The sequence below is a fragment of the Anguilla anguilla genome, chromosome 11 (assembly GCF_013347855.1).
Source record: "Anguilla anguilla isolate fAngAng1 chromosome 11, fAngAng1.pri, whole genome shotgun sequence".
Lineage (NCBI taxonomy): Eukaryota > Metazoa > Chordata > Actinopteri > Anguilliformes > Anguillidae > Anguilla > Anguilla anguilla.
In genome coordinates this window covers 5547444-5575083 of record NC_049211.1, presented here as the reverse complement: position 1 = coordinate 5575083, position 27640 = coordinate 5547444, and the positions used below count along the sequence as shown (strand labels likewise).

At 49.6% G+C, this 27640-nt stretch overlaps 1 protein-coding gene across 4 annotated transcripts in view; it reads left to right on the top strand.

Moving 5' to 3' along the window:
• Positions 1-27564, top strand: part of trim33 (tripartite motif containing 33) — a 45025-nt gene extending 17461 nt beyond the window's left edge. The window contains exons 5-20 of one of the 4 annotated variants that reach the window (XM_035381137.1): positions 2676-2792; positions 4999-5113; positions 6401-6547; positions 8937-9054; positions 10384-10694; positions 12136-12309; positions 15413-15622; positions 16531-16666; positions 16841-16904; positions 17636-17789; positions 18371-18864; positions 20690-20813; positions 22436-22510; positions 23552-23704; positions 26356-26406; positions 26623-27564. In XM_035381137.1, coding sequence (XP_035237028.1) covers positions 2676-2792; positions 4999-5113; positions 6401-6547; positions 8937-9054; positions 10384-10694; positions 12136-12309; positions 15413-15622; positions 16531-16666; positions 16841-16904; positions 17636-17789; positions 18371-18864; positions 20690-20813; positions 22436-22510; positions 23552-23704; positions 26356-26406; positions 26623-26880 — 2701 coding nt within the window. In that variant the 3' untranslated portion in view covers positions 26881-27564. The remainder of the gene's footprint in view (positions 1-2675; positions 2793-4998; positions 5114-6400; positions 6548-8936; positions 9055-10383; positions 10695-12135; positions 12310-15412; positions 15623-16530; positions 16667-16840; positions 16905-17635; positions 17790-18370; positions 18865-20689; positions 20814-22435; positions 22511-23551; positions 23705-26355; positions 26407-26622) is intronic. The other 3 variants (XM_035381138.1, XM_035381140.1, XM_035381139.1) reach the window with 3 other exon arrangements.
• Positions 27565-27640: the final 76 nt, after the last annotated feature.

Here is a 27640-nt window from a genome sequence, read left to right as displayed (position 1 = left end):
GGTAGACAAGAATGTTTACCCTCAGAGCAAAGTTGTGAAGTTTTTGGAGAGTTTTTCTACTCAAAACGAACACTGACGTGACGGATCCCCCCACATGCGTTTCTCAGAACCGGGTTGGTTAATTATTTTGGGCCCACAGCCATTTGATTGGCTGATGGTATTGGAGCTGTCAATCCAACGCTGATAGATAAATCACTGATTACTGCGTTAATGTTTAAGCGTGTTAAATCTGTCTCCATATTTTCTACCTAAAAGGGGTGGTTCCTGCAGGAAGTGGTTTCCTTAATTGATCAAGCTGTGAGTTTTTATTTCCGGGTCACGCACGGTCACTTGGTTGACCGGAAAAGGTCAATGGTGAACGTGACTCAGCAGAGCGTCAGTCCCGTGGTCAGGAAGCTAGAGGCCACAAATGTTCCTGTGTTTGGTTACATCATCACAACTGTTTCCTTTTGTATGAAGTAAGATGATTTAATATGATTTTGTATTGCGTTTGGTTCTTCTTTGATTTCCCTAATAGTATAAAGCATATATCCTTTACATATTCAGTACCACCCCGTTATACGATGTTAAAGGATCTCATCCCAAATTAATTCTTCTACAAACAAATCTGTTTGGGTGTACTCATGGTTGAGACTGCAAGTAATTCTCAAGCCAAATTAATGAAGGTGTTATTGACTTGAGCAACATCTGAAGTAACATGCGTGTGGTGTGTATATGTATTTATGAATGTATATGTATGCATACATACATACATACATTCAAGACCTTGTCCAATCAGAATAATCATTTTTAATGGTTATATAGGTTTGCGGTGTGCATTTTAACCAATCAGTGGTGTATCGCTTTATTGGGCAGCCAATGAGGCGTGATCTCAGAGTGAAAATGGTTTATCAGATGAATCCTGCTACGCCAGACCTCCTGGTCTCCTGGGTAGAAATCACACGCATAACCTCAAGAGGGAAATGTTGTTCGTTTCCTGTTTACAAATGCAGCGAAACTATACCTCTTTATCCTGTGGTTAAGTGAACGCTCTTATAGATGTAAGAATTAGAATAAGTAACAGCTCAGGGTCTAAGTTTCAGTCACCGTCACTGATTAAGAATTTTTTTCCCCTGCGTTGGGAGGTGACCGTGCAGCAGTGGCTTCCCAACAGAAGAGGGGTTTCTGTGGGGCGCGACTTTAACTACGAATTAGATTTGATTTCATCACCGAGGAGGATTTATTTAATGATTTAATTATCCATTTTCTTATTGTGAATATTGTAATTTTATGAAATTATTTCAACTTTGTTTGTATATTGTTATTTGTGGTTGTTATTTTGCGAACGCAGAATGTTTTGTAGAACGGTTAGCCTTCTCCAGAGTATGGCATAATCAACCTGTAATATTTTGAGAGATAATCACAGATATTACTTAATAAGAAAATTGATATTAATGGTTGTTTTGTAAATGGCACCTCTATAATTCTCATTTTAAGCAGTTTTACTTTTGAGGTCTTGTTCCGGGATTTGCGATGTCACGATCATGGATCTGGTAACTTGCATTGTCAAATTCCTGATCTGTAATGTGTGCACAGGTTATGTAAAGTGGAATGGTTGCATTTACCAAGAAATGAGGGTGTGGGTTGGGGGGGGAGGAGGTGTTACCTGACATTCTTTAAATCGTCAGAATATCAGTATGTACCTCCACTTTGTGTTCCAATCAGTATTTTTCTTCTTCTGTCGTGGAGCGGTAAAGTTAAAGTTTACCGTGACAAGTCACACCGCCGGCATTCACCAAATTCCTCACGGCTATTACCGTTGTGGATTATTTTCAAACCCCCCCCCCCCCTTCTGCTATATATGCAAACAGGCCCGAAAGGGACCCAAATGTGGCCTTTTGAATATCATAATTATGCAGAGCGGTAGTGAAATGGGGGTCGGGCGGAGTCAAATGGAGGTCCTTCCCGAGGTGCGGGGGATGTGTTTTTCCACGTGGTTTCGGAGGGCCCGGAGATTTGCTTTGCAGATGCGTCCCAGACGAAGCGTTGGCGCTAGGAATGGCCTCGCCCGCGCGCTGGACGTGTTCACGCCTGCTTTCCATATCAAACATTTTTTTTGCCGTCATCTAATTGCTTATCCGGCCTTGTGGACCTGGACGTAGACGTTTATGATGCGTGTTAATGCAACTCCTGTGTTACAAATGTTTTAGAGGTTCACAATATAATCAAATTTTGGCTCTGGATATGTACGGCCTGTTTGTAGTTTGCTGCAGCCTTTTCAGTTTAGTTCAGTTCAGACTATGAATACTGTACAGCTATAACAGACATTCACAATACATGCACCTCATGCAACATTTTCAAGTTAAAAGCAATTAGTGGGCTTAGGTGTTCAGTAAACCTATTGCTGTAGCTATAAAGGAGTTTCTCCATCTATTGCAAAATTCAATAGAATCTGTGGCTTGAGAAAATCTGCTATGTTCTAGTAGTGTAAGTTCTAGTTCTTGTGGTACTATGCTGTAGGAGCTGTAACTGGAAGTTGGAGTAGGTGGCCTGCTCAGGCCTTCCTCTTGACCTCTGCTGATGTGATTAACAGTGACGGGTGTTCAGGGGGTAGGTGGTCCGATTGCACCTGGAATTTGGTGGAGTTGATGCAGTGCCGTCGATCGGATTGAAACCTTGCGTGCCTCTCCTGGCAGGTACCAGTTCCTGGAAGAAGCCTTCCAGAACCAGAAGGGCATCATCGAGACCTTCATGGCCAAACTGCAGGAGAAGAAGAATTACGTTCACTTCTCAGCGTCTCAGGTGCAAAGCAGGTAATGCACAGCTGTCTCGTTTTTAAAGCTTCTTATGGGTGGATCTCATTTTTAATGCTTCTTATGGGCGGATGTGGGAAATAAATATAGGTGTGCTCAAAAAACACAAGCCCAGTGTATATGGGAAAGGAATGTATTAATGAGCACCAACTGTCTCCTCCCTGACGTATCATACGGCTAGCAAAGGAGGAAGGATACAGGTGGACCAAGGTCGACCTTAGCCATAAGATTAACAACCGGCAGCAGGGAAGCGCTTCATACTAAAATAGGTGCGATTAGAACAAACACGTAATACACACATAATTTCTTGCCCTGCTAATTAAGCTGTATACAAGCATATCTGTGGAACTAACGGAAGCTTCTGCCTTTTCCGGAAAATGTGTTGTCAGAATGTGATTTATGATAGAAGGGGGAGGGAGATGATAGGGGCTGATAAATAATGGTGTCCGATAATTGGGAAATAATGGTGTCTGAAAAATGAGAAACAATGATGTGTGGGAAAAGAGTAAAGTAAAATGATGTAAGCATGAGGGACAGTCCAAGCTTGAGCTCCACAACAGGAGGAGCTAAGATAGGATAAAAGGGAGTGTTCGGCCCCAGGGGAGTATGTCTTGTATGTCTTGTATGTCTTGTGTGTCTTGTGTGTCTTGTGTGTCTTGTCTGTGTGTGTGTGCGTCTTATGTGTTTTCTGTGAAGTGTCTTGTGGAATGCTTTGAGACAGTTTGTATTGATATGTGCAGATCAGCCCGGGTTCTTGCATGTTATCTTTGAATTACCTGCAGTAAATCCAGTTGCATCAGACTCTGTGAAGTGTATATTTTGAAGAAGTATTCAACAGTGTGAGGAGAACACCCAGCTCTTCTGGCCCAGGCTGGGTCCTGTTTTTCCCCACACGGATCTCATTTTTAATGCTTCTAAAGGGTCGATCTCATTTTTAATGCTTCTAAAGGGTGGATCTCATTTTTAATGCTTCTTATGGGTGGATCTCATTTTTAATGTTTCTTATGGGTGGATCTCATTTTTAATGTTTCTTATTGGTGGATCTCATTTTTAATGCTTCTAAAGGGTGGATCTCATTTTTAATGCTTCTTATGGGTGGATCTCATTTTTAATGTTTCTTATGGGTGGATCTCATTTTTAATGTTTCTTATTGGTGGATCTCATTTTTAATGCTTCTAAAAGGTGGATCTCATTTTTAATGCTTCTAAAGGGTGGAAGTGGGCGGGGGGGGGGGGGGGGGTGGCTGGGCTTTGCAATCAGGACACTGGGGGGAATTTCGATCTCAGACCAGCGCGGGATTGCGACCTGTGGATCAGGGGGGAATTGCCATCACGCCCCAGGGGGTAGTTTGAAGAACGTGTCTGCCCAGGATCCGCACCTGGACCCCAGCTCCTGGGGCAGTGTGGGAGCCCTGCCTCTGATGCTTTGGGTCACCTGGGTTAGTGTGGAGGGCACGTGGAAACCTGGCGAGGCGGCGGCGGTGCGAGCTCTGGAGGCCAGCGCGTGTTTAAGTGTATGGGCCTCGGCCTGTCTGAGCAGGACGAGGCCTGTCCGCCGTTGCCACGGCGCAGCCATTCACCCTGAGGAGAACAGCAAGAAGCGCTTTCACCGTGAATACAGGGGTGAGGTGGGGACCTGCCGATCCGGTCGGGTCCAGCGAGAGCAGCAAAAAGAAGATGACCAGTCGGCTCACAGACGGACCGAGGGGAATATCGCCGGGGGGTGGTGGTGGTGGTGTGGCGTTTAGGAGAAGAGAAGTGTAATAACGAATGCGTTTTTGAATCGCGGCTCAACAGAGGTGTTGTGCTAGTTTGTTATTTGCAAGAATTTCGCTGAGGTTTGTGTTTACGTGTGGCAAGATTTTGTGTCATTTTTGCGTGCGATTCAAGCGACAGTCTAGTCGAGCTGTTACTTGTGTAAAAGTAGAGTTCACCTTTATATAGTCTGGCCCACCAGGTGAGAAGCTGCCATCCGCCAGGACGGTGTCATGTCATCTCAAACACCTTTTTGCTTCAGAATTCCTCTGGGAAAAACTAACAAGAAAAAGGTTTTTTTTAAAAACATTAAGTGCGATCAACATGTTTGCCCTATTCTCATGTTATCTCCATCACTTTTCAGCAAAAATAAATTAATCTTCATTTTTTAGGACACGGGTCTTTAAAACTGTAAATGCATCTGTTGCGTTTTCCCTCTCCTTCCCGTTCAGGATCAAAGAGGTGAACGAGACTCACAAGAAAGTGGAGCACGAGATCAAGATCGCGGTGTTCACGCTCATCAACGAGATCAACAAGAAGGGCAAGTCCCTGCTGCAGCAGCTGGAGGTGAGCGCGCCAATCGCATCGTCGGTCCCGCTGCCCACGGCCAATCAGAATGAGTCAGGGCGGCGGTGAATCACAGAGTGAGTCAGCCGCGGCGAGCGAGTGAATCACCGTTGGCCGCACGCTGAGCGAGTGAGTCAGGCGCGGTGAGCGATTCGGCAGAGGCGAGTCACGGCCCGCGGCGTCTTGTTTTTGGCGACGCCGTCGGTTTTCCCTCGCCGCGCGGTTGCCACGGTCGCGTGTAGTAGGTCCTGCGTGTTTGTGTCGAGGCCACTCTCATTAGGGTCACTGTGACATCATCTGAGCTGTCCTGTTTGCGCTGGCAGCCGGAGTTCTATTGGATGTCAGTCTAAACGGGGATGTTGGTCAGAATAAATGAATGTTGTTGTTGTTGAATCGATTGTCTTTGGGTTTGGATAACCTGTTCCCCTGAGTGCATGGCTGGCTCCAGCTACATCGTTTTCATTTTGAATAGCTGTATTTATTGGTTGATAACAAGTAATATGTTTGTGAGATTGCTTGGTTGGTGAGCTATGAAGAATTAATTTTGATTTGATTTGAGAAATGCATGGGTCAGTCTGCTAGCTTGCTAGCATAAATGGACTGCATTTATATAGCGCTTTTATCCAAAGCGCTTTACAATCGATGCCTCTCATTCGCCAGAGCAGTTAGGGATTAGGGGTTAGGTGTCTTGCTCAAGGACACTTCGACACGCCCAGGGCGGGGTTTGAACCAGTAACCCTCCGACTGCCAGACAATCGGTCTTACCTCCTGAGCTGTGTCACCTCCTGAGCTGTGTCACATAACTAGCCATATTTTTTTACTGGGCCGTTTTAAGAAGTTACGTATTTTCTTTAAGAAAGAACTATTCAAGACAAAGCAGTTTTATTACACACTAACTGTATTTAGCTAGCTAAATAGATGCTAGATTGTCCTTGCAATATATGCTTTGAGACACACTTGGTATTGAACTTCCACTGAGTAAACAAAGGTTGAGCTGGCCAGACACTGTGTGTGTGTGGTAGGGAGGTAGTGTCTGGCAGTCTCTCTGAAAGTCTGTTCTTCATTCAGATGTAATTGGAGTCGTTTCCTGGTATTGACCGGTGTTCATCGCGATATAATTACAACAGCGTTTAAAAAAATAAAATAAATAAATAATAAAAAATTAAATGTTTCAGTCTGCCGTGTGTACTCCTCGAATATTAAGAGGGGGAAGAAATGGCTGCCGTCATTTCATTACCTTTGGACGTGAAGGCGTGGCGGAGCTAACGCTGGTTTGGCTTCCTCCAGAGCGTGACGAAGGAGAGGAGCATGAAGCTGCTCAGCCAGCAGCGGGACATCAACATCCTGGCACAGCAGATCCTGCACGTGCTGTCCTTCACCCACTGGGCCATCAGCAACGGCAGCAGCACCGCCTTACTGTACAGCAAGAGACTGGTACGCTTTTACACTACACACTATAACTTACTACACGCTCCTACTTACTCTACAGCAAGAGACTGGTACGCTTTTACACTACACACTATAACTTACTACACGCTCCTACTTACTCTACAGCAAGAGACTGGTACGCTTTTACACTACACACTCTACACACTACAGCTTACTCACTCTACACACTCCAGCTTACTGTACAGCAAGAGACTGGTACTGTGCTACACTATAACTTACACACTACACGCTCCCACTTACACTCTACAGCTACACACTCCCACTTACACTCTACAGCTACACACTCCCAACGTACTGTACAGCAGGAGACTGGTACTGTACTACACTATAACTTACACACTACCCGCTCCCACTTACACTCTACAGCTACACACTCCAACTTACTGTACAGCAAGATACTGGTACTGTACTACACTATAACTTACACACTACCCGCTCCCACTTACACTCTACAGCTACACACTCCCACTTACACTCTACAGCTACACACTCCCAACGTACTGTACAGCAGGAGACTGGTACGCTTTTACACTACACACTCTACACACTACAGCTTACTCACTCTACACACTCCAACTTACTGTACAGCAAGAGACTGGTACTGTACTACACTATAACTTACACACTACCCGCTCCCACTTACACTCTACAGCTACACACTCCCTACGTACTGTACAGCAGGAGACTGGTACGCTTTTACACTACACACTCTACACACTACAGCTTACTCACTCTACACACTCCAACTTATTGTACAGAAAGAGACTGGTACACCCTCGCACACTACATACTATAACTTACACACTACACGCTCCTACTGACTGAACAGCAAGAGACTGGTACACTTTTACACTACACACTATAGCCTACACTCTACACACTCCCACTTACTGTACAGCAAGAGAGTGGTACACCCTCACACTACACACTCCCACTTACTCACACTCTCTGAATCTCTTTGTGGCTGAAACTCTTCACACACACACTCTGAATCTCTGTGGCTGAAACTCCTCTCTCTCTCTCTCTCTCTCTCTCTGACTCTGACTCTGGTTGGCTGGAACTGGCCCGTTCGCTTTTCCTTTTTGAAATGATTCACGCGCCTTTGCTTTGTGCTGAAGTGCACTAGTGCCGTTTGCACAGAGCAGTGATTTTGAAAGCCGTGGAATTAATGGGCCAGTTCAGCTGCAATTATTCAATATCGGGGGGTCCTTGAAAAGCTCCAAAGTGCTTGATTTTGAAAAATGGAAATTTTCAAGGTTGTGAAAGGGGCCTGGATTTTGTGCAGAGTGCTTGAAGGTGCTCGAATTTTCTTCTGCTTTGTGTATTTTGTGAGACATCCACTCTCCGTGTCTATACACATCTCATCGAGAAATCAAAACTGCTATTAATTGCAGGATATCTGCCTTTTCCAGAGCGTGCGATCTCCTGCAAGCGAACCTGCCGTTACATTGTAATGGTTGGATTTGCAATTTAAATATAATGTCCCTGAAATATTTGAAGATTGTCCTTGAAGGCTCTTGGCTAACTCTAAAACCGTTTTCATTCATTACTGATTTGAATGTGACACTATAACCAGATGAGCTGTAACTAGGTCAGCATTGAGCAGGTGAGCTGTAACCAGCCTGTTCACCCTGAGCCGACCAGAGGAGGATGGGTTTGCCCCTTGAGCCTGGTTCGTTCCGAGGTTTCTTCCCATCTGCCACAGGGAGTTTTTCCCTGCCACTGTTGCCTTAGGCTTGCTCCTGTGGGGGTCTATGCCATGGTTGTCTGTAAAGCGTATTGTGACAACCGCTGTAAAATACTCTATACAAATAAAATTTGATTGATATCTAGATGAACTATGAGACAGTGAGGTGTAACTAGGTGAACTGTGAGCAGGTGAGGTGTGACTAGGTGAGGTGTGAGCAGGTGAAGTGTGACTAGGTAAGGTGTGAGCAGGTGAGGTGTGACTGGTAAATGGTAAATGGACTGCATTTATATAGCGCTTTTATCCAAAGCGCTTTACAATTGATGCCTCTCATTCGCCAGAGCAGTTAGGGATTAGGTGTCTTGCTCAAGGACACTTCGACACGCCCAGGGCGGGGTTTGAACCGGCAACCCTCCGACTGCCAGACAATTGGTCTTACCGCCTGAGCTATGTCGCCGTGTGACTAGGTGAGGTGTGACTAGGTGAGGTGTGAGCAGGTGAGGTGTGACTAGGTGAGGTGTGAACAGGTGGGGTGTGAGCAGGTGAGGTGTGACTAGGTGAGGTGTGACTAGGTGAACTGTGAGCAGGTGAGGTGTGACTAGGTGAGGTGTGAGCAGGTGGGGTGTGAACAGGTGAACTGTGAGCAGGTGAGGTGTAACCAGGTGACCGATGCTCGTCTCTCCGCAGATCACGTATCAGCTGCGGTACATCCTGAAGGCTCGGCTGGACCCCGTGCCCCAGGCCAACGGGGCGGTGCGCTTCTTCTGCGACCCCACCTTCTGGGCCAAGAACGTGGTGAACCTGGGTGAGAGGAACACGCGTGCCCGTACTGCTGTCCGTGCAGACCACCCGCTGACTCCTGCGTCTGCACCATGTCATTACAGTACTGCACACTGATCGATGGAAAATAGATGATTTTTGGGACGTAGTCCTTTTGTGTCATTGTGATTTTGTCCTGTTTGTTTGAATAGTAGTCTAGTATTCTCTATGCCATCATACACACACACACACACACACACACAGACGCACACACAGCCCCCCAAGCCATACCCCAATGTGTTTGCACGTTTGTGTGTTTACATTAGTCTCTGCTGTGTGTGTGTACTGTGTTTTTCCGGTTTGGCCTCACGTTGGTTTCTTCTGTCTTCGGTTACTCGGTTTGAAAAAGCCACTGTTTGCCATTCACCAGTGTAGGCTAGCTTTCTGGATTTGTGCTCTGTACTCGTGGACTGTGATTACTTCATTGTGATTGACCTTATTTTGTTAAAATTTCGATTGCCGTCTAGCCCTTCTGGTTGGCTTGTTGATTGGTTTACGTGTTTGACTATTGACTCCTTCTGTCGACTCTGATTCTTACTTTAGCCCTTCTAGTTGCCTTAGCCCTGTCCGCCCAGTGGATTTCACGTGTTTCTTTCAGTTCGACCTCGCCTGCCGTTTTTTGCGCCTCTGCTCACTCTATAGCGACTTGGGCTAGTTCGTGTACCCAGCCGGATTACAGATCCTTCCATCAGGACACCATTTTGTTATTTTTTCCTTTATAATTTTTGAAGGTGGCTCTGGGTGGAATTCTAAATCTCCGTTAGGGTTACTCTATTCGGACTGCAGATTAAGTGTCTCGAAGTGCAGCGTTTAAAGCCAACCCTGTGCTCTGCAAGCCTTTGAAGCCTAGCCAGGCTTTAGTTAGCATTGGACAGAGATTGTTAGTATTGCATAATATTGGATTGGCAGGTAGGGATTGGAGTTCCTCGTCGGTCTGGCATATCATTTCCTTTACCCATTCCCCACTCATTTCCCTGTCTGTTTTTTCCAGTTACGGTCTGACCTAGACCAGGTCATAACGGCGTGTGTGTACACACACACACACACACACGCATGCGCACACACACAGGCCTAGATTCAATCAACATTTGTCCTTGCCCTTGAAAAATGTTACACTTTTTTCCCGCACAAACTCGGCTAAGTGAATTAGTTCATGTAATTGCTGAGCTTGCAAAACTGCGTGAAGAGGGCGGGGGTGGGGTGGGGGGTGGGGGTGGGTTCATGGGATCTTGTTTTTAATTGTTAGCGACAAACGGCGACGGTATCACGGCAACCGCCTCTCACCCGTCTCCCTTCCGTCTCCGCGGCCCCCGAGCAGGTAACCTGGTGATCGAGAAGATGCCCCCGTCGGTGCACCCCCCGAACGTGATGGTGGGGCCCATCTCGCCGGGGCACGGGCACGGGGGCAAGCACCCGGGGCAGATCAACCTGGCGCAGCTGCGGCTGCAGCACATGCAGCAGGCTGCCTTCGCGCAGAAGCAGCAGGCGCAGCAGCAGCAGGCGCAGCAGCAGCAGCACGCGCAGCAGCAGGCGCAGCAGGCGCAGATCCAGCAGCAGATGCGCATCGCCTCGCAGATGGCCTCCCAGCACCCCCGACAGGGGGGGCCGCAGATGGTCCAGCAACAGGTACCCAGCGTCCCGTCCCCCCCCGCCCCAACACCCGGACCCCCAACACTACTGCCAGAATAGTCTGACGTATACCTTCCTGCTGTACTTATTTTACACTGTGTTCATTACATGCATCCATCACTGTACTTATTTTACACTGTTCATTACACTCATCCATTACTGTACTTATTTTACACAGTGTTCATTACACCCATTTATTACTGTACTTATATTACACTGTGCTCATTACACTCATCCATTACTGTGCTTATTTTACACTGTTCATTACACCCATTTATTACTGTACTTATATTACACTGTGTTCATTACACACATCCATTATTCTACTTATTTTACACTGTTCATAACATGCATCCGTTACTGTACTTATTTTACACTTTTTTTTTTTTGTACTTAGGTTCTCTTCTGCCCGCCCTTTCTGTTTACATTTGTCACAAAAGGCATATTTATAAGGTTTTGCTTCAAACCTGCTTTGAATTATTTTCCGAAGCATGTAATCTTCTACAGATGACCTTGTAGTTGCGGTGATGGTTGAATTTGCAAATTCTACGGACATTATTCATAAAATAATGTCCTTGGAAATTTTTGAAAATTGTCATTGAAGGCCCTTGACTAACATTGCATTAGAAATTCTGTAGGAATCCAAAAAAAAAAAAACTAAAAACGTTTTCATTCGTTACTGTTTAAACGAGAGACTGTTCCCAAAAAAGCTGTGAGCAGTGAGTTGTTTAGTCACTAAAGCGTCTATACGAGGTGTTTTGGAGGGAACGCTGCTTCAGATGAGGCTGTTAAGGGACAGTTACGTATGTGCCATGTGCCATGTCTGTTAAATGGGTCTTATTCGACTTTCACTGGCCTGCTGGTCACTCAGTCCTCCTCTCACTCTCCCTCACCTTCCCTCTCTTTTCTCTCTCTCTCTCATTCTCACTCACTCTCTCTCATTCTCTCTCTCTCTCTCCCCCTCTCCTTCCCTCTCTTTTCTCTCTCGCTCATTCTCACTCACTCTCTCTTCATCCCCCTCCCTCTCATGTTCTCTCTCATGCTCTCTATCCCTCTTTTCTCTCTCCCTTTCTCCCTCTCTCCAGAAAGAGTCTAACCCATTAAACAGCCCACCATTGACCACAGACTTAATGGACTCATTGTACCCATTATACCCATATACAAGCATGGCTTGTACATGCTTTGTTTTGTGGGTTTTTTTTTTTTTATTCTTTTTTTATTATTATTTTTTATTTCTTGAATTTTTATGTTTGAAATATTTCACAAGAATTGTGTGTCTCATTTAACTGTCAAATAAAGGGGAATGAAAGTTTAAATCTCTCTCTCTCTCTCCTCTCTCCCTCTCTCCCCCCTCTCTCTCTCTCTCCCTCCACCCCCCCTCTCTCTCCTCCCCCCCCTACTCTCCCTCGCTCTCTCACCCCCCCCCCCCCCACCCCAGCCCCCGAGGCTCATCAGCATGCAGGCCCTGCAGAGGGGCGGAGTGAACGGCTCCTCACACATGTTCCCCTCGCACCACCTGCGCATGCCGCCGGGACAGGGCCGCATGCAGACCGCGCAGCCGCGACACAACGGCCAGCAGTACCCCATGATGCAGCCGCAGCTACAGAGACAGGTAGGCCAGCACAGTACCCCATGATGCAGCCGCAGCTACAGAGACAGGTAGGCCAGCACAGCACCCCATGATGCAGCCGCAGCTACAGAGACAGGTAGGCCAGCTAGGTTCCATTATAAATCTGTACCTACAGAGACAGGTAGGCCAGCACAGTACCCCATGATGCAGCCGCAGCTACAGAGACAGGTAGGCCAGCTAGGTTCCATTATACATCTATACCTACAGAGACAGGTAGGCCAGCACAGTACCCCATGATGCAGGCACAGCTACAGAGACAGGTAGGCCAGCTAGGTTCCATTATACATCTATACCTACAGAGACAGGTAGGCCAGCACAGTACCCCATGATGCAGGCGCAGCTACAGAGACAGGTAGGCCAACACAGCACCCCATGATGCAGCCGCAGCTACAGAGACAGGTAGGCCAGCTAGGTTCCATTATAAATCTGTACCTACAGAGACAGGTAGGCTAGCACAGTACCCCATGATGCAGCCGCAGCTACAGAGACAGGTAGGCCAGCTAGGTTCCATTATACATCTATACCTACAGAGACAGGTAGGCCAGCTAGGTTCCATTATAAATCTATACCTACAGAGACAGGTAGGCCAGCTAGGTTCCATTATACATCTATACCTACAGAGACAGGTAGGCCAGCACAGTACCCCATGATGCAGCCGCAGCTACAGAGACAGGTAGGCCAGCTAGGTTCCATTATAAATCTATACCTACAGAGACAGGTAGGCCAGCTGGATTCCGTTATAAATCTATACCTGCAGAGACAGGATATGGAGAGTACGACTATGAAATGCATGTAAAAGCTACATTTTGTACAATATAGTTAATGGGGGAGAATGAATATAGGGCCACCCTGTGACTTCAAATATTTAATAAATAAACATAAATGAAATGCAAGAAACTTTTCCAGTCAATTCCAAATTCAACTTTCTTATCCACTATCTATGGCCGATTTAACTTTTTGCGAGATCCCATATTGCAGCACAAGAATTTTAATACAAAGTGTATGTGGTAGTGTCAAGGAGAAAGTAAGAGAACTCGATTTTCCTATTTAGGAGGATAAAATCCTAATTATAAGATATGATCTCCTTTGAAGCAAGTGCATATCTTCAAATGAGTTTAATTTATCTTCTGATAAGGAATTTTGATTGAGCTGTGGCACATCTACCCTTGCATTTTAAGAGAATTGACTAATGAAAATTGCCAAATTGGTGAGTAGATGATGACGATTCCACATTTGTTTTAATGATACCATGGATCAAATCAGTTTTATAATGTATTGCCCTTAAGCTGCGTTTTGCCTGGGTCTTTCTGTGTGGAGTTTGCGTGCTCTCTTCGTGTCCGCCTGGGTTTCCTCTGGGTACTCCGGCTTTCCTCCACAGTCCACAGACATGCATGTTAGGCTAAATGGAGACTATACATTGCCCATAAGTATGAGTGTGTGTGTACGTGTGTGTGTGTGTGTTCGCATGTGTGTGCGCATGTGTGTGTCTGTGTGCGCGTGTGTGTGTGTGTGTGCGTGAGTCTGTGTGCGTGTGTGCACGTGTGTGTGTGTGTGTCTGTTTGTGTGCGTGTGTGTGTGTATGTGTGTGTGTGTATGTGCGTGCATGCGTGTGTGTGCGTGCGTGTGTGTGTGTGTGTGTGAACGTGAGTCTGTGTCTGCGTGTGCGCGCGTGTGTGTGTGTGTGTGTGCGTGAGTCTGTCTGCGTGTGCACGTGTGTGTGCGTGTTTGTGCGTGTGTGTGTGTGTGTTCGTGTGTATGTGCGTGTGTGTGTGTGCGTGTGTCTGTGTCTGTGCGTGCGTGCGTGCGTGTGTGCGCGTGTGTGCGCGTGTGTGCGCGTGCGCGTGTGTGCGCGCGTGTGTACGTGTGTGTGTATGTATGTGTGTGCGTGTGCGTGTGCGTGTGCGTGTGCGTGTGCGTGTGCGTGTGCGCGTGTGCGTGCGTGCGTGTGTGTGTGTGTGTGTGTGTGTGTATATGTGTGCACACTCAGCAGGCTCCCAGCAGGGGTACTCAGTTATGGGTCTTCACTTCTTACTCTTTCTGATGCAGCTCGGGCTGAGCTCTCCACTCCGGCTGTGGCTGAAGGGCTTTCCTCTGTCCGGTGCACAGTTTTGTGTACAATGCAAAGCCGTGTCGTTAAACTGCGCGTATCTGTTGCGTGATTATTGTATTTTACATTTTATCACTGACTCACGTAACCCAACGGTTCTGTTAAGCAGCCAACCTATTCTTATGATACATTTTTCCATAAATGTTAATGAGGGCGTTATTAATCAAATGCGCTGGGAAAGATTAGTCTGGAGCTCCATTTGAATTCTGGAATGCTCTGTTACGAAATTGAATTTTGAATGAATGTTTGAGTGGGCTACTAGATCTAATATCCCTTTAGGACTTTGCTGGCTTCTTGTTTTTTTAAATCTGTTAAATATTTATCACATTACACCCCACACCACCCATCCAAAGCTAGGACCGTCCAGTGTCTCTGTACCATGCTGTGCAGTGCAATAACAAAAAAAAATTTTTTTTTTTAAATGAGGTCAAGTTGAGCCAATGATTCTTTGTTTTCCCATTATTCAAATTAGCCTCCAGAATCTACCTAAACTGTATCTCTGGCGCCCCCTGCTGGGCAGTACTGCAGAAGAGCTTCATTGAAGGAGTACTCGTCTTTCATGGAGTGCTTTAGTTACATTGCATTCTGTTCCAGAATGTTCTATACCGGGTTCGCCCATCCATGTTCCTGAAGATCTACCGTCCTGTAGGTTTTCACTCCAACCTTAAAAAAGCCACACCTCATTCAACAGCTAGAGATCTCATTGGGCAACTAATTAGTAAAATCAGGTGTGAAAAATTAGGGTTGGAGAGAAAATCTTCAAGAACTGTAGATCTCCAGAAATAGGATTGGGCATCCCTGTTTTATACTTTTTTATACTATGAGAGAATGTACCATTACACTATACCACTGTTTACTGCTTTTAATGTTTGATTAGTAAGTGGACGTTAAAGTTGTATTTTTGACTGCTGTCGCGGTGTACGTGCGTTCCCATTTTAAACGGGTGCCCCCGGCCCCTCCCTCCCTCCCTCCCTGCAGCATTCGAACCCGGGACACGCCGGGCCCTTCCCGGTGGCCTCCCTGCACAACGTGAGCGCCGCCAACCCGACCAGCCCCACCAGCGCCAGCATGGCGAGCGCGCACGCACACCGCGGCCCCGCCAGCCCCATCGTCAGCGCCATCGAGCTCATCCCCTCCGTGACCAACCCCGAGAACCTGCCCTGCCTGCCGGACATCCCTCCCATACAGGTACAGAGGCCATAGGGCCGCTTTAGTGTCCCATACAGGTACAGAGACCATAGGGCTGCCCTATACTACCACTCCCATACAGGTACAGAGGCCATAGGGCTGCCCTATAGTACCACTCCCATACAGGTACAGAGGCCATAGGGCTGCCCTATACTACCACTCCCATACAGCTACAGTCTATAGGGCTGCCTTATAGTACTCCTCCAATACAGGCACAGAGATCATAGGACTGCCCTACAGTTACCCCTCCAATATAGGCACAGAGACCGTAGGACTGCCCTACAGTTACCCCTCCAATACAGGTACAGAGACCGTAGGACTGCCCTACAGTTACCCCTCCAATACAGGTACAGAGACTATAGGACTGCCCTACAGTTACCCCTCCAATACAGGCACAGAGATCATAGGCCTGCCTTTAGTCGAGATTCCATTACTGGATGGGGGTGGGTGGGGTTGGATGAGGCTGGATTGGGGTGGATGAGGGTGGGTGGGGGTAGATGAGGGTGTATGGGGATGGATGGGCGTGGATAAGATTGGATGGGGCTGGATGAGGGTGGATGGGGCTGGATGAGGGTGGATGGGGCTGGATGAGGCTGGATGAGGGTGGATGGGGGTGGATGTGGGTGGATGGGGGTGGTGGGGGTGGATTGGGGTGGATGGGGGTGGATGGGGGTGGATGGAGGTGGATGGGGTGGATGGGGGTGGATGAGGGTGGATGGGGGTGGATGGAGGTGGTTTGGGGTGTATGAGGCTGGATGAGGGTGGATGGGGCTGGATGAGGGTGGATGGGGGTGGATGGGGGTGGATGGGGGTGGATGGAGGTGGATGAGGGTGGATTGGGGTGGATGGGGATGCGGTGCATGTTAATGATCTCCTCCATCCTTGCGGCTGTCTCCGCTCTCTGGTAGCTGGAGGACGCCGGCTCCAGCACCCTGGACAACCTGCTGAGTCGCTACATTTCCGCCAGCGCACACCCACATCTCAATCCCATCACCAGCATGAACCCGTCGCCTGGGCCTTCCACACACTCGCCGGGCTCCTCAGGTACGCCCCCCCCCCCCCAGCCCCCCCCGCAGTCTGCCCGTGGGCGGTGACAGAGAGGCTTGGTATCTGAAGCGACATGCAAACTCAAGTCCTTCTCTTTTCCCTTCTATTTTCTCTCTCTCTCTCTCTCTCTCTATCTTCCTCTCACCCCGTGTCTCTCCGTTCCTCCCCCAGGTTTGTCGAACTCTCACACCCCCGTCAGGCCCTCGAGCACGTCCAGCACGGGGAGCAGGGGCAGGTACGCGGGGGCTCTGTCCCAAACGCTCAGACACACACCTGTGTTTATTCCACAATCTCCCCTGAAAGGAAGCCTTTCTGCTCCATTTAAACTCATAAGGGCTTTTGCAGTGACATCAGTAATCATGGATATTGTGCCTCAGATCCATCACATTGCTGTAACCATGTAATCTTCTCCAGTGCATACCAGAAGAGAGATGGCAGACCAAAACTGTGCTGTACACACTCATTATACTGCATTTTCTGAACTGAATTGGCTTTTCTCGTGTGTGTGAACAGTTTAGTTAAATTAAGCTCTGAGCACCTTTAGCCCCATTACGTTCCATCAGTATTGTCATGCAGAGAAGTGGGATATTGACTTATACTGCTGAGAATATTAAGCCATGTGATGAGAATGTCTATTTACCGGTGTGTGTGTCTGTGTGTGTTTGTGCGTATGGGTGTGTGGGTGCGTGTGCGTGCCTGTGTGTGTATGCCTGTGTGTATGCCTGTGTGTGTGCCTGTGTGTGCGTGCGTGTGCGTGTGTGTGTGTGTGTGTGTGTGTATGTCTGTGGGTGTGGTTGTGTGTGTGTGTGTGTGTGTGTGTGTGTATGTCTGTGGGTGTGGTTGTGTGTGTGTGTATACCTGTGTGTATGTGCATGCCTGTGGGTGTGGTTGTGGGTGTGGTTGTGTGTGGGTGTGTGTGTGTGTGTGTGCCTGTGGGTGTGGTTGTGGGTGTGGTTGTGTGCGCAGCTGCGGGTCTGCGGGGAGGGCGGGGCCCACCTGTACGGCTGTGGAGCAGCAGGTGAAGGTGAAGCAGGAGCCGGGGGTGGAGGAGGACTGCGGCTTCCCCGGGCCCACGGTGAAGCTGGAGCGGGGCAAGGACGGGAGGCGGAGCGCCTGCATGGTAACCTCCACCCTCCCGACGTCTGCGCGTCCGTCCGTCACGCGTCCGTCCGTCCGTCTGTCAGTCCGTCGGTCCTCTTACCCTCTTTCTGCGAACCGATAGAAGAACAGAAACCGGTGGTGTCTCTCTGCTCCAACACGCGTCACGTTTCCTCTGAGATCTGGTTCCTTTGCATCGCTCACGTTTGTCACGTGCTTTCAGAGCAAACGGGATCTCTCCCTCTGATCTGCCTCTGTCAGTCAGGAGACCATCGGCCGCTCGGTTCTGCTATTACACCACAGCATTACATTACGTTTATTTGGCTGACACTTTCATCCAAAGCGACAGAGCGATCCATTACATGGGCTCTGTAAATGTAGCCAAAGCACAGGAGTTTGTGACTGAACATCATACACATTAATAACATATAATGCAGAGCATTTAGGTTTATACTTGCAGCCGTGATCCAGCAGAAAACGACAGGCTGCCGTTGGTTAGAACGCGTGTAATTCATTCTCACAGTCCGTAAGTCTGTGTTTCTCTCCCCGTCCTGTCATACAGTCCATAACGTCACTCTGTCTCTCTCCTCCCGCTCCTCTCAGATGAGCAGCCCAGAGAGCAGTGTGACGCCTCCCCTGCCGGTGCTGGGCGCCGTGTCCTCCGGGTCCGTGCAGGACGTCCTGAAGACCCTGGGGGAGCAGGTCAAGTCCGAGCCGCACGACGAGGTGGGGGCGTGCAGCCGGGTCGGGCCGCAGAACAGCCAGCCGCCGGCGCCCCCGCCCCCCGCCCCGGCGAAGGAGACCGCGCCCGAGACCCCCGCCCAGGCGCTGACCAACGGCGACTCCGCCCCGGGGGCCGCCCGCCCGCCCGGGGGGGCCTCCTCTACCCACCGCTCCCCGCGTGGAGGCGGCGGCGGCGGCGGAGGGGGCGCAGGGGCGCAGGGGAACAGCCACGGCGTGGCGGCGGGAAAGGACGACGACCCGAACGAGGACTGGTGCGCCGTGTGCCAGAACGGCGGCGAGCTGCTCTGCTGCGACCGCTGCCCCAAAGTCTTCCACATCACCTGCCACATCCCCACCCTCAGCTGCTCCCCGAGGTGAGCGTCCCCCTCCTGCCACATCCCCACCCTCAGCTGCTCCCCGAGGTGAGCGTCCCCCGCACTGCCACATCCCCACCCGCACTGCCACATCCCCACCCTCAGCTGCTCCCCGAGGTGAGCGTCCCCCGCACTGCCACATCCCCACCCTCACTGCCACATCCCCACCCTCAGCTGCTCCCCGAGGTGAGCGTCCCCCGCACTGCCACATCCCCACCCTCAGCTGCTCCCCGCGGTGAGCCTCCCCCTCCTGCCACATCCCCACCCGCACTGCCACATCCCCACCCTCAGCTGCTCCCCGAGGTGAGCTTCCCCCTCCTGCCACATCCCCACCCTCAGCTGCTCCCCGAGGTGAGCGTCCCCCGCACTGCCACATCCCCACCCTCAGCTGCTCCCCGAGGTGAGCGTCCCCCGCACCTGCCACATCCCCACCCGCACCGCCACATCCCCACCCTCAGCTGCTCCCCGAGGTGAGCCTCCCCCGCACTGCCACATCCCCACCCTCAGCTGCTCCCCGAGGTGAGCGTCCCCCGCACCTGCCACATCCCCACCCGCACCGCCACATCCCCACCCTCAGCTGCTCCCCGAGGTGAGCCTCCCCCGCACTGCCACATCCCCACCCTCAGCTGCTCCCCGAGGTGAGCGTCCCCCCTCCTGCCACATCCCCACCCTCAGCTGCTCCCCGAGGTGAGCGTCCCCCCTCCTGCCACATCCCCACCCGCACCGCCACATCCCCACCCGCACTGCCACATCCCCACCCTCAGCTGCTCCCCGAGGTGAGCGTCCCCCACACCTGCCACATCCCCACCCTCAGCTGCTCCCCGAGGTGAGCTTCCCCCTCCTGCCACATCCCCACCCGCACTGCCACATCCCCACCCTCAGCTGCTCCCCGAGGTGAGCGTCCCCCCCACTGCCACATCCCCACCCTCAGCTGCTCCCCGGGGTGAGCGTCCCCCCTCCTGCCACATCCCCACCCTCAGCTGCTCCCCGAGGTGAGCGTCCCCCCTCCTGCCACATCCCCACCCTCAGCTGCTCCCCGAGGTGAGCGTCCCCCCTCCTGCCACATCCCCACCCTCAGCTGCTCCCCGAGGTGAGCGTCCCCCCTCCTGCCACATCCCCACCCTCAGCTGCTCCCCGAGGTGAGCGTCCCCCCTCCTGCCACATCCCCACCCTCAGCTGCTCCCCGAGGTGAGCTTCCCCCACACTGCCACAAGGGGGCGGCGCTACCGGCTATACCTGCTGAACGGGTTAATGGGCTAGCATCCTGTTCCACACACACACTCTCTCTCTCTCTCTCTCTATCTGCTACACGGGCTAACGAGCGTCCTGCTACACAGGCTAACGAGCGTGCTGCTACACGGGCTAACGGGCTACCGTCCTGCTGCACGACCACAGGATAGCAGCATTACCGGTTATACCTGCCACACGGGCTAACGGGCTAGCGTCCTGCTACACAGGCTAACGAGCGTGCTGCTACACGGGCTAACGGGCTACCGTCCTGCTGCATGGCCAGAGGATGGCAGCATTACCCGTTATACCTGCCGCACGGGCTAACGGGCTAGCGTCCTGCTACACAGGCTAACGAGCGTGCTGCTACACGGGCTAACGGGCTAGCGTCCTGTTCCAAGCTCTCTCCTTCTGCACAGCAACAGGAGGGCAGTGTATACCGAGTATACCTGCTACACGGGCTAATGAACGTCCTGTTCCCCTCTCTGTCTCGCTCTCTCACCCTCTCTCTCTTGTCTCGCTCTCTCTCTCTGTCTCTGTCTCTCTCTCTCAGTGCAGTGTTAATGTCTCTCTCTCTCTCTCTCTCTCACACACACAGTGGGGAATGGATGTGCACCTTCTGCCGAAACCTGACCAAGCCAGAAATGGAGTATGACTGTGACACCATGCCGGAGAGCAAGAAGGGCAAGAATGACAAGGGCCTGAGCCCTGAAGACCTCAGGGTGAGTAGCGCTGTAGTTACCTGGTTTGCAGGGGTCTGCAGGGGATGGTTTTCAAAACGTCTGTAGGGGATGGTTTTCATAGTGTCTGTAGGGGATGGTTTTCAAAGCGTCTGTAGGGGATGGTTTTCAAAGCGCCTGTAGGGGATGGTTTTCATAGCGCCTGTAGGGGATGGTTTTCATAGCGCCTGTAGGGGATGGTTTTCAAAGCGTGAGTAGCTGCTCTAGAGCTGCAATACCTGCGGATTCCTGTAGGGGGATTGGTTTTTAAACGTAGGTGAATTTTCAAAAGTTCATGGCGTCTGAGAGTTGAGTTGATGAGGGATTTTGATGAAGCGAACGTTTATTGTAAATGACATCCTTCTGCAGAAATGCGTAACATCCCCCTGTGGATGGTTGCCTGCTTATTACAAATTAATTAGGCTATAGTCTATAAAGGCCCCAGTAGACCAGTTAGCAGTGCAGAGTGATACAGGTCTTACCAGCACTGCACCTGAACAGGTGACTGGAACGCTTTTATGATCGCTGTTCAAGTGCATTAAGCACTTTAAAATATTTTTCTGGCTGGTCTGAAGAAGCACTTTTAAAGTTTTATTTTATTGCACAGTTCAACAGTAAGCGGAGTTAAGTTAATGATTAAACAAACTTGTAAAGATTAGGCACAGTGGGGACAGTCTGGCCTTGTCAGGGGGTATAAAGACGGTTCTGAGCTTGGGACATTGCATGGAGGTCCTAGTTTTGGGGGGGGGGGGGGGGGGGGGGGGGGTTTAAATGTCAAAATCTTAATCGTCACCCTTTGAAAGATTTTCCCAGACCTCCATACAGCAGGAAGTGACCTCCCTGTGGGGGATAAAGATGGGATTGAACTGACAGGATCACACACTGCATATTATTGCAGATGATGGCATATGACTCTTGTCTGTCGACTGTCATCATCTTTTGTTGCTTTTTCTGCTACAGTTTATTCTGGAACGTGTGCAGAAAAAAACCATTTTGTTCTTCATCACTGTACTTTCCATAAAAGGCATCTTTCCAGAATGGGCCAACTGAACAGCTGCCTGTATCCAGATGTGTTAGCATGTTGTTATTGCTGTCATTACTTGATAGTTAGCGAGAGCCTTGAATAGCACTCGTTGTGCTGAGTCACTTAAAATAGTGTGTGGCGCAGGACGTTCTCAAGACTGTGAGGGAGTAGGCTAGGTGCAGGCTGAGCTCTGTGATTGGCTGTGGTAACCATTCTAGAAGACTTTTCTGGCTCCGCCCAACATCGGGCATTATTATTGGTGCAAAAGATTTGTTCAATTCCATAGATGGGGGGGGGGGAAGCATACTTTTACAGGGTGCAGGACCTTCACTTGGAGGCTGGGTCATGCCAAAGTCTTGGAACGGGAATGTTTGAAGGATTTATATACTGATAATCACAGTTCTTTCCATTGATTCTCGTACTTACAACGTTCCAGAAGTGCTGTGGTCGAGGGAGTTTTTTTTTTTGTTTTTGTTGCTGAGAAAGAAATCTAAGAAAAACAAAGGCAGAAAAGCGAGTATCTTTGAAAGGCATTCATTGCCCCTCTCTCTCTCTCTCTCTCTCTCCCCCCCTCTCCGTTTCTGTCCTTCCACCCTCACAGAGGTGTGAGCGCCTCCTGCTGTACATCTTCTGTCACGAGCTGAGCGTGGAGTTCCAGGAGCCCGTCCCCTCCTCTGTGAGTAGCCCTGCTGAGAGGCAGCGGGAGAACGCTGCCGTCAGCCATCTTACCACACACCCTGCATCTCCCCAGGACCTCACACTGCAGGACCTCACAATGCAGGACCTCATAGTGTAGGGCCTCACAGTGCAGGACCTCACAGTGTAGGACCTCACAGTGTAGGACCTCACAGTGCAGGACCTCACGGTGCTGGACCTCACGGTGCTGGACCTCACAGTGCAGGACCTCACGGTGCAGGACCTCACGGTGCAGGACCTCACGGTGCAGGACCTCACGGTGCAGGACCTCACAGTGCAGGACCTCACAGTGCAGGACCTCACAGTGCAGGACCTCACGGTGCTGGACCTCACGGTGCAGGACCTCACAGTGCAGGACCTCACAGTGCAGGACCTCACACTGCAGGACCTCACACTGCAGGACGTCACAGTGCAGGGCCTCACAGTGCAGGGACCTCACAGTGCAGGGACCTCACAGTGCAGGACCTCAGAGTGCAGGACCTCACAGTGTAGGACCTCACAATGCTGGACCTCACAGTGTAGGACCTCACAGTGCAGGACCTCACAGTGCAGGACCTCACAGTGCAGGACCTCACAGTGTAGGACCTCACAGTGTAGGACCTCACAGTGCAGGACCTCACAGTGCAGGACCTCACAGTGCAGGACCTCACAGTGTAGGACCTCACAGTGCAGGACCTCACAGTGCAGGACCTCACAGTGCAGGACCTCACAGTGCAGGGCCTCACAGTGCATGGCCTCACAGTGCAGGACCTCACAATGCAGGACCTCAGTCTTATTCAGAAAGGGCCGGTGTGTGTGTGTGTGTGTGTGTGTGTGTGCAGGCTTTCCTTCCAGCCAAGCAGTTACACACCTGATTCTACTGATCAACCACTAGAGCCTTTGCTCCGGACCTTGATTAGAAGAATCAGGTGTGTAACTGCTTGGCTGAGAAAAAAAAGTGCTAACACACTGGCTCCATAGTGCCTCATCTTATCCTTGTGTGTGTGTGTGTGTGTGTGTGTGTGTGCGCACCTCCCCCCAGGTCCCCAACTACTACAAGATCATCAAGCGGCCCATGGACCTGAACCTGGTGAAGAGGAAGCTGGGGCAGTGCCACGCGCAGCACTACCAGAGCCCGCAGGAGTTTGTGGCCGACGTGCGCCTGGTCTTCACAAACTGTGCCAAGTACAACGAGGTGAGTGGCATGCGGGCTGAGCGCAGGAAGGGGGGGTGGCCACTAGAGGGTGCTGTGCCAGTTTTGCCTGGGGGAGGTGGATACATGGGGGCGGGGGTGGGGGGGTGACGTTGTGCACATGTGCATGCTGGTGGTGCCTGACATGCATGAAGGATATAAGGCTGAGGCTCCAGAGGGGGAGAGAGAAGGGATTTGCATGCGCATGGGGAGTACACACAGATTCGCACTTGGGGGGGGGGGGGGGGGGGGGTTTGGGGTCGTTGAATGGGAGTGGGAGTGGGAACAGAAACAGACACATTTTATGGTGACACACTCATGGTAGACCAGCATGAGGCAATGGTCGGGTTTCTCACGTTACTTGTGGGCTATTAAAATGTTAGCAATGTTGATTAGTTGGTTGATTAGCAGTGCTGATTAGTTTGTCCTAACCACTTACTCCAAACGTGTCCCCTTGCAGGCATACAGTGGTCAGTATATTGCTAATCTGATTGCATTGGTGGTGGTGGTGGTGTTTTATTACTGTAGCAGAACTGAGGTGTAGTGTTTCGCCATGGCTGCAAGTTTTTTTTTTTTTTTTACCCCACCCATGTATTTGGGCCACCCATTGTAGTTTTGAGTGAATCGCTCACATCTTCTTGTGACCATGCCCCAACATTATCTTGCCTGTTAAGTGGTAAGAAAGAGCTCAAGTAACCATGCGGTGTTGGATCAAGAAACAAAGGAAGACGAGCTGTACCTGACGCTGATGGAATCACAGTGCCGAGCTTTCACAAAACCAGCAAGCGGGCCACCTCCCACAGCGTTTGTGACATCATAATGAATTCAGTGCTCTTCCAAGGCCGTCCCCTAAGGCAGTGAATGGTGGTTCAGTGAGCTGCTTGTCGTTCATCAGTATACAAACCACACCACTCTGACTCTTGCTGATAAGGAGGTCACAGGATGATCAGCCACAATCGTGGCTTCTGTTTTAGTAGAGCCATTAAAATGTTCTTTTTTTTCTGGTTCAAGGACAGACTGAATGCCATTTGGTTAGTTGCCGTGGTTGCCTTTGGGACACCATTCCACTGACTTGAGAACTCAGGAGTTTTACGAGCAGACTGAGTCTGGTCTCATTGTCTTTCTCCATCTCTGTTCATGCTGAGATGGTATTGTATGTCTGTAACCTGTATGATTGGCTCTAACCATACAGATAATTGGAAATAGTTTCCAAGCCAAGCTGTATCAATGGGGGTGAGAGTTTGTTTTATAACACATGACACCACTGTTGCCTTTTAAAGTCAATATATTTACGTAAATTGATTATTTTTTGGCCGATTATATTGATGATCTCCATCCTAGAAATGATTCATTTTTCTTAAGCTTACATCATTTTAGAATGGACTTTGTGTACACTAAGTACCTGTGTAAGGAGCAAGGGAACATTGCGAAGATGGTCCAAAACAAGGGGATTAACACATGGTGTAGGATAGAGTTATAAGTGGACGTTACACCTTGCAGTCATACCGTATGAGTCTGTATTGAATGCATCAGAGGTGGCCAGCTCTGGTCCTGGAGAGCTGCAGTGCATGCTGGTATTTGTGGTCCACCTTCAGTCAGCCTCAGCTCAGTTACAGATTTGGGGAAAAAGCTGTGTGGACTCTTCAGCCAGTCCACAGAATCACTGGTGCCGGACTGCACTTGAAAACCAGCCAACACTGTAGCCCTCCAGGACTGGATTCAGACACCTGTGGAATACTGGACTGTTACCGGGATACAGTTGCCGTGACAGCGGTTAAAATGAAGCTCATCGTCGCAGTTCACACTGTCAGTAACCCAGGGTCCATAATACCGTGGAATATTTTCAGAAGCGTAACTTTACTGCCCTCATCCTGAACCCTAATTTACTGCTTTACGGATTCTTACGAATTATTTCATTGGGCTGTTTGTTTGTTTTGGGTGTGATCCTAAGGAATTGTTTATTCCTGGAGATTTTGCCTGCATATTTTCGGTTTTTCTGGCTCTTTAAGGACAACTGGCTTTTTGGCTCAGAAGCTGTTTATTTTGTGCAATACATGAGCTATACTACAATATTTGGGATAATACTCCTATTTTGATTGATACATTTTGATGTGCTGCAGATGGATAGAGTGGTGTGTTACTATGTACGCACAAAAGTGCATAAAATTGTAATGCCACTAAGTGATGGCAATGTGATATTCAATATTCATACTGAATGAAGCAAAGTGGTCTACTTTTGCGGTTCAGTATCTCATTTTTAGAATATATAAAAAATACTCGGGCTGAAATTTTTTTTAATTAAATGACGTAATTTCCGAAGGTCAAATTTCTGGTTTTATTGGTTTTTATTAGCTGCTGGATACCCAAGCCATTCTTATGCGGATGTATTGGCATCTCCTCATCATCAAAACTTCCTGACCACTGTCAGCGCGATGAGCGTCGATTCGGTCCGCAGAAAGCCAGTTCAGGTTCTTCCGAGTCTAGAATAAGGTGTTCAGTTTTAGGCTGAAACGACTCTGGCCTTTGGACGGCTTAAATGCACTGGTCTTGCTTCTCTATTATGTGCGTGTGGTATAAAATCTTTCTTTCCCCTCCTTTTTTTTTTGGTTGATTTTTTTGTGTATTTTTTATTGTACTGTTATCGCCCTTTTTAGATGTCTCGAATAATCCAAGTTTATGATGAGGAGAAACAGATTAATGTCCAGGTAAGCCGTTTCTGACACAAATGGATGGAGGGTTGGTTCTGCCGCGATCCGCGCTGCCCCCTATGTTGTTAACCCACTCTGGTCTTCTCTCCCTCCATCCTCTCCTCTCCTCTTCTCCGGCTCATCCCTCCTTCCCGTGGGGCTCTCCTCCTCTTCCTCCCCTCTCTGCTCTGCTGTCCCTCACTTTCCCCATCCCTGTCTCTCCTCGTTTGCCAGGCTGACTCGGAGGTGGCCGAGGCGGGCAAGGCGGTCAGCCTGTACTTCGAAGAGAGGCTGAAGGAGCTGTACCCGGACCAAGACTTCCCCCCCGCCCCCGAGGCCGAGGGGCGGGACGAGGTGCGGCCCGAGGGGCAGGCCGAGGGGCGGGCCCCGGAGGAGGAGGACGACGAGGTCACCGAGGACTCGGACGACGACTTTGTGCAGCCGAGGCGCAAGCGGTTAAAAACGGACGACAAGCGCCTGCACATCAAGTGAAGCCCGCTACGTTTTCGGCGGGAAATGGTAGAATGGGGAAATGGAGATGTATAAAGAGATGGTCTGTCTTCCCCCCCACCCCCCCCCCACCCCCCACCACCCCCATCCCTACCTCCCTCCCTTCCCCCCTCCCCCACATCACCTCCGCTATCTGATCGGACTGAGATAATCCAGTGCAGGATTCAGTTGTTTTACAGATTATTTAATTCCATGTTTCCCCCCCCCCCCTCTGTTTAAAGTACCAATAAAACAACATGAAATGGGCATACTGGACTGTGGAAATGGTGAAGAGTTGAAGACTTACTGGGAAGGACTGCATTTCCTCCACCAAGGAAATCCTCTTACCTACTCTAGAAGAAACCGCTTGTACAGATTTTAAAGAAAGTTGTTTTGGTAGTTAAATTAATATCTGGTTATTTCTCTTTTTTTTATTCTCAGTTATGACAATGTTTGTAAATCTGTTGTGAACTATGCTTTATAAAAGATCTGAACCTCCCATCTCCCAATATCTCGATGTACTATAAAATTTAACACAAATTACCTGCCAGGTATTTGTATGTGTTTGTTGATTTTTTTTTTTTTTTTGATGTAAATAATGGAACCAAACTGAGAAAGCAAGTGGCTGCAGTGGAAAGTAATCCCATCAATGTTTGGCCATTCATTTAAATAAACATTGTTCTTCAAGCTCTTTCTCTAAATAGCCTTTATCAAAGGTGATATTAATTGAAGCGATTTCCATGCCTGTCTTACATTTAGCATT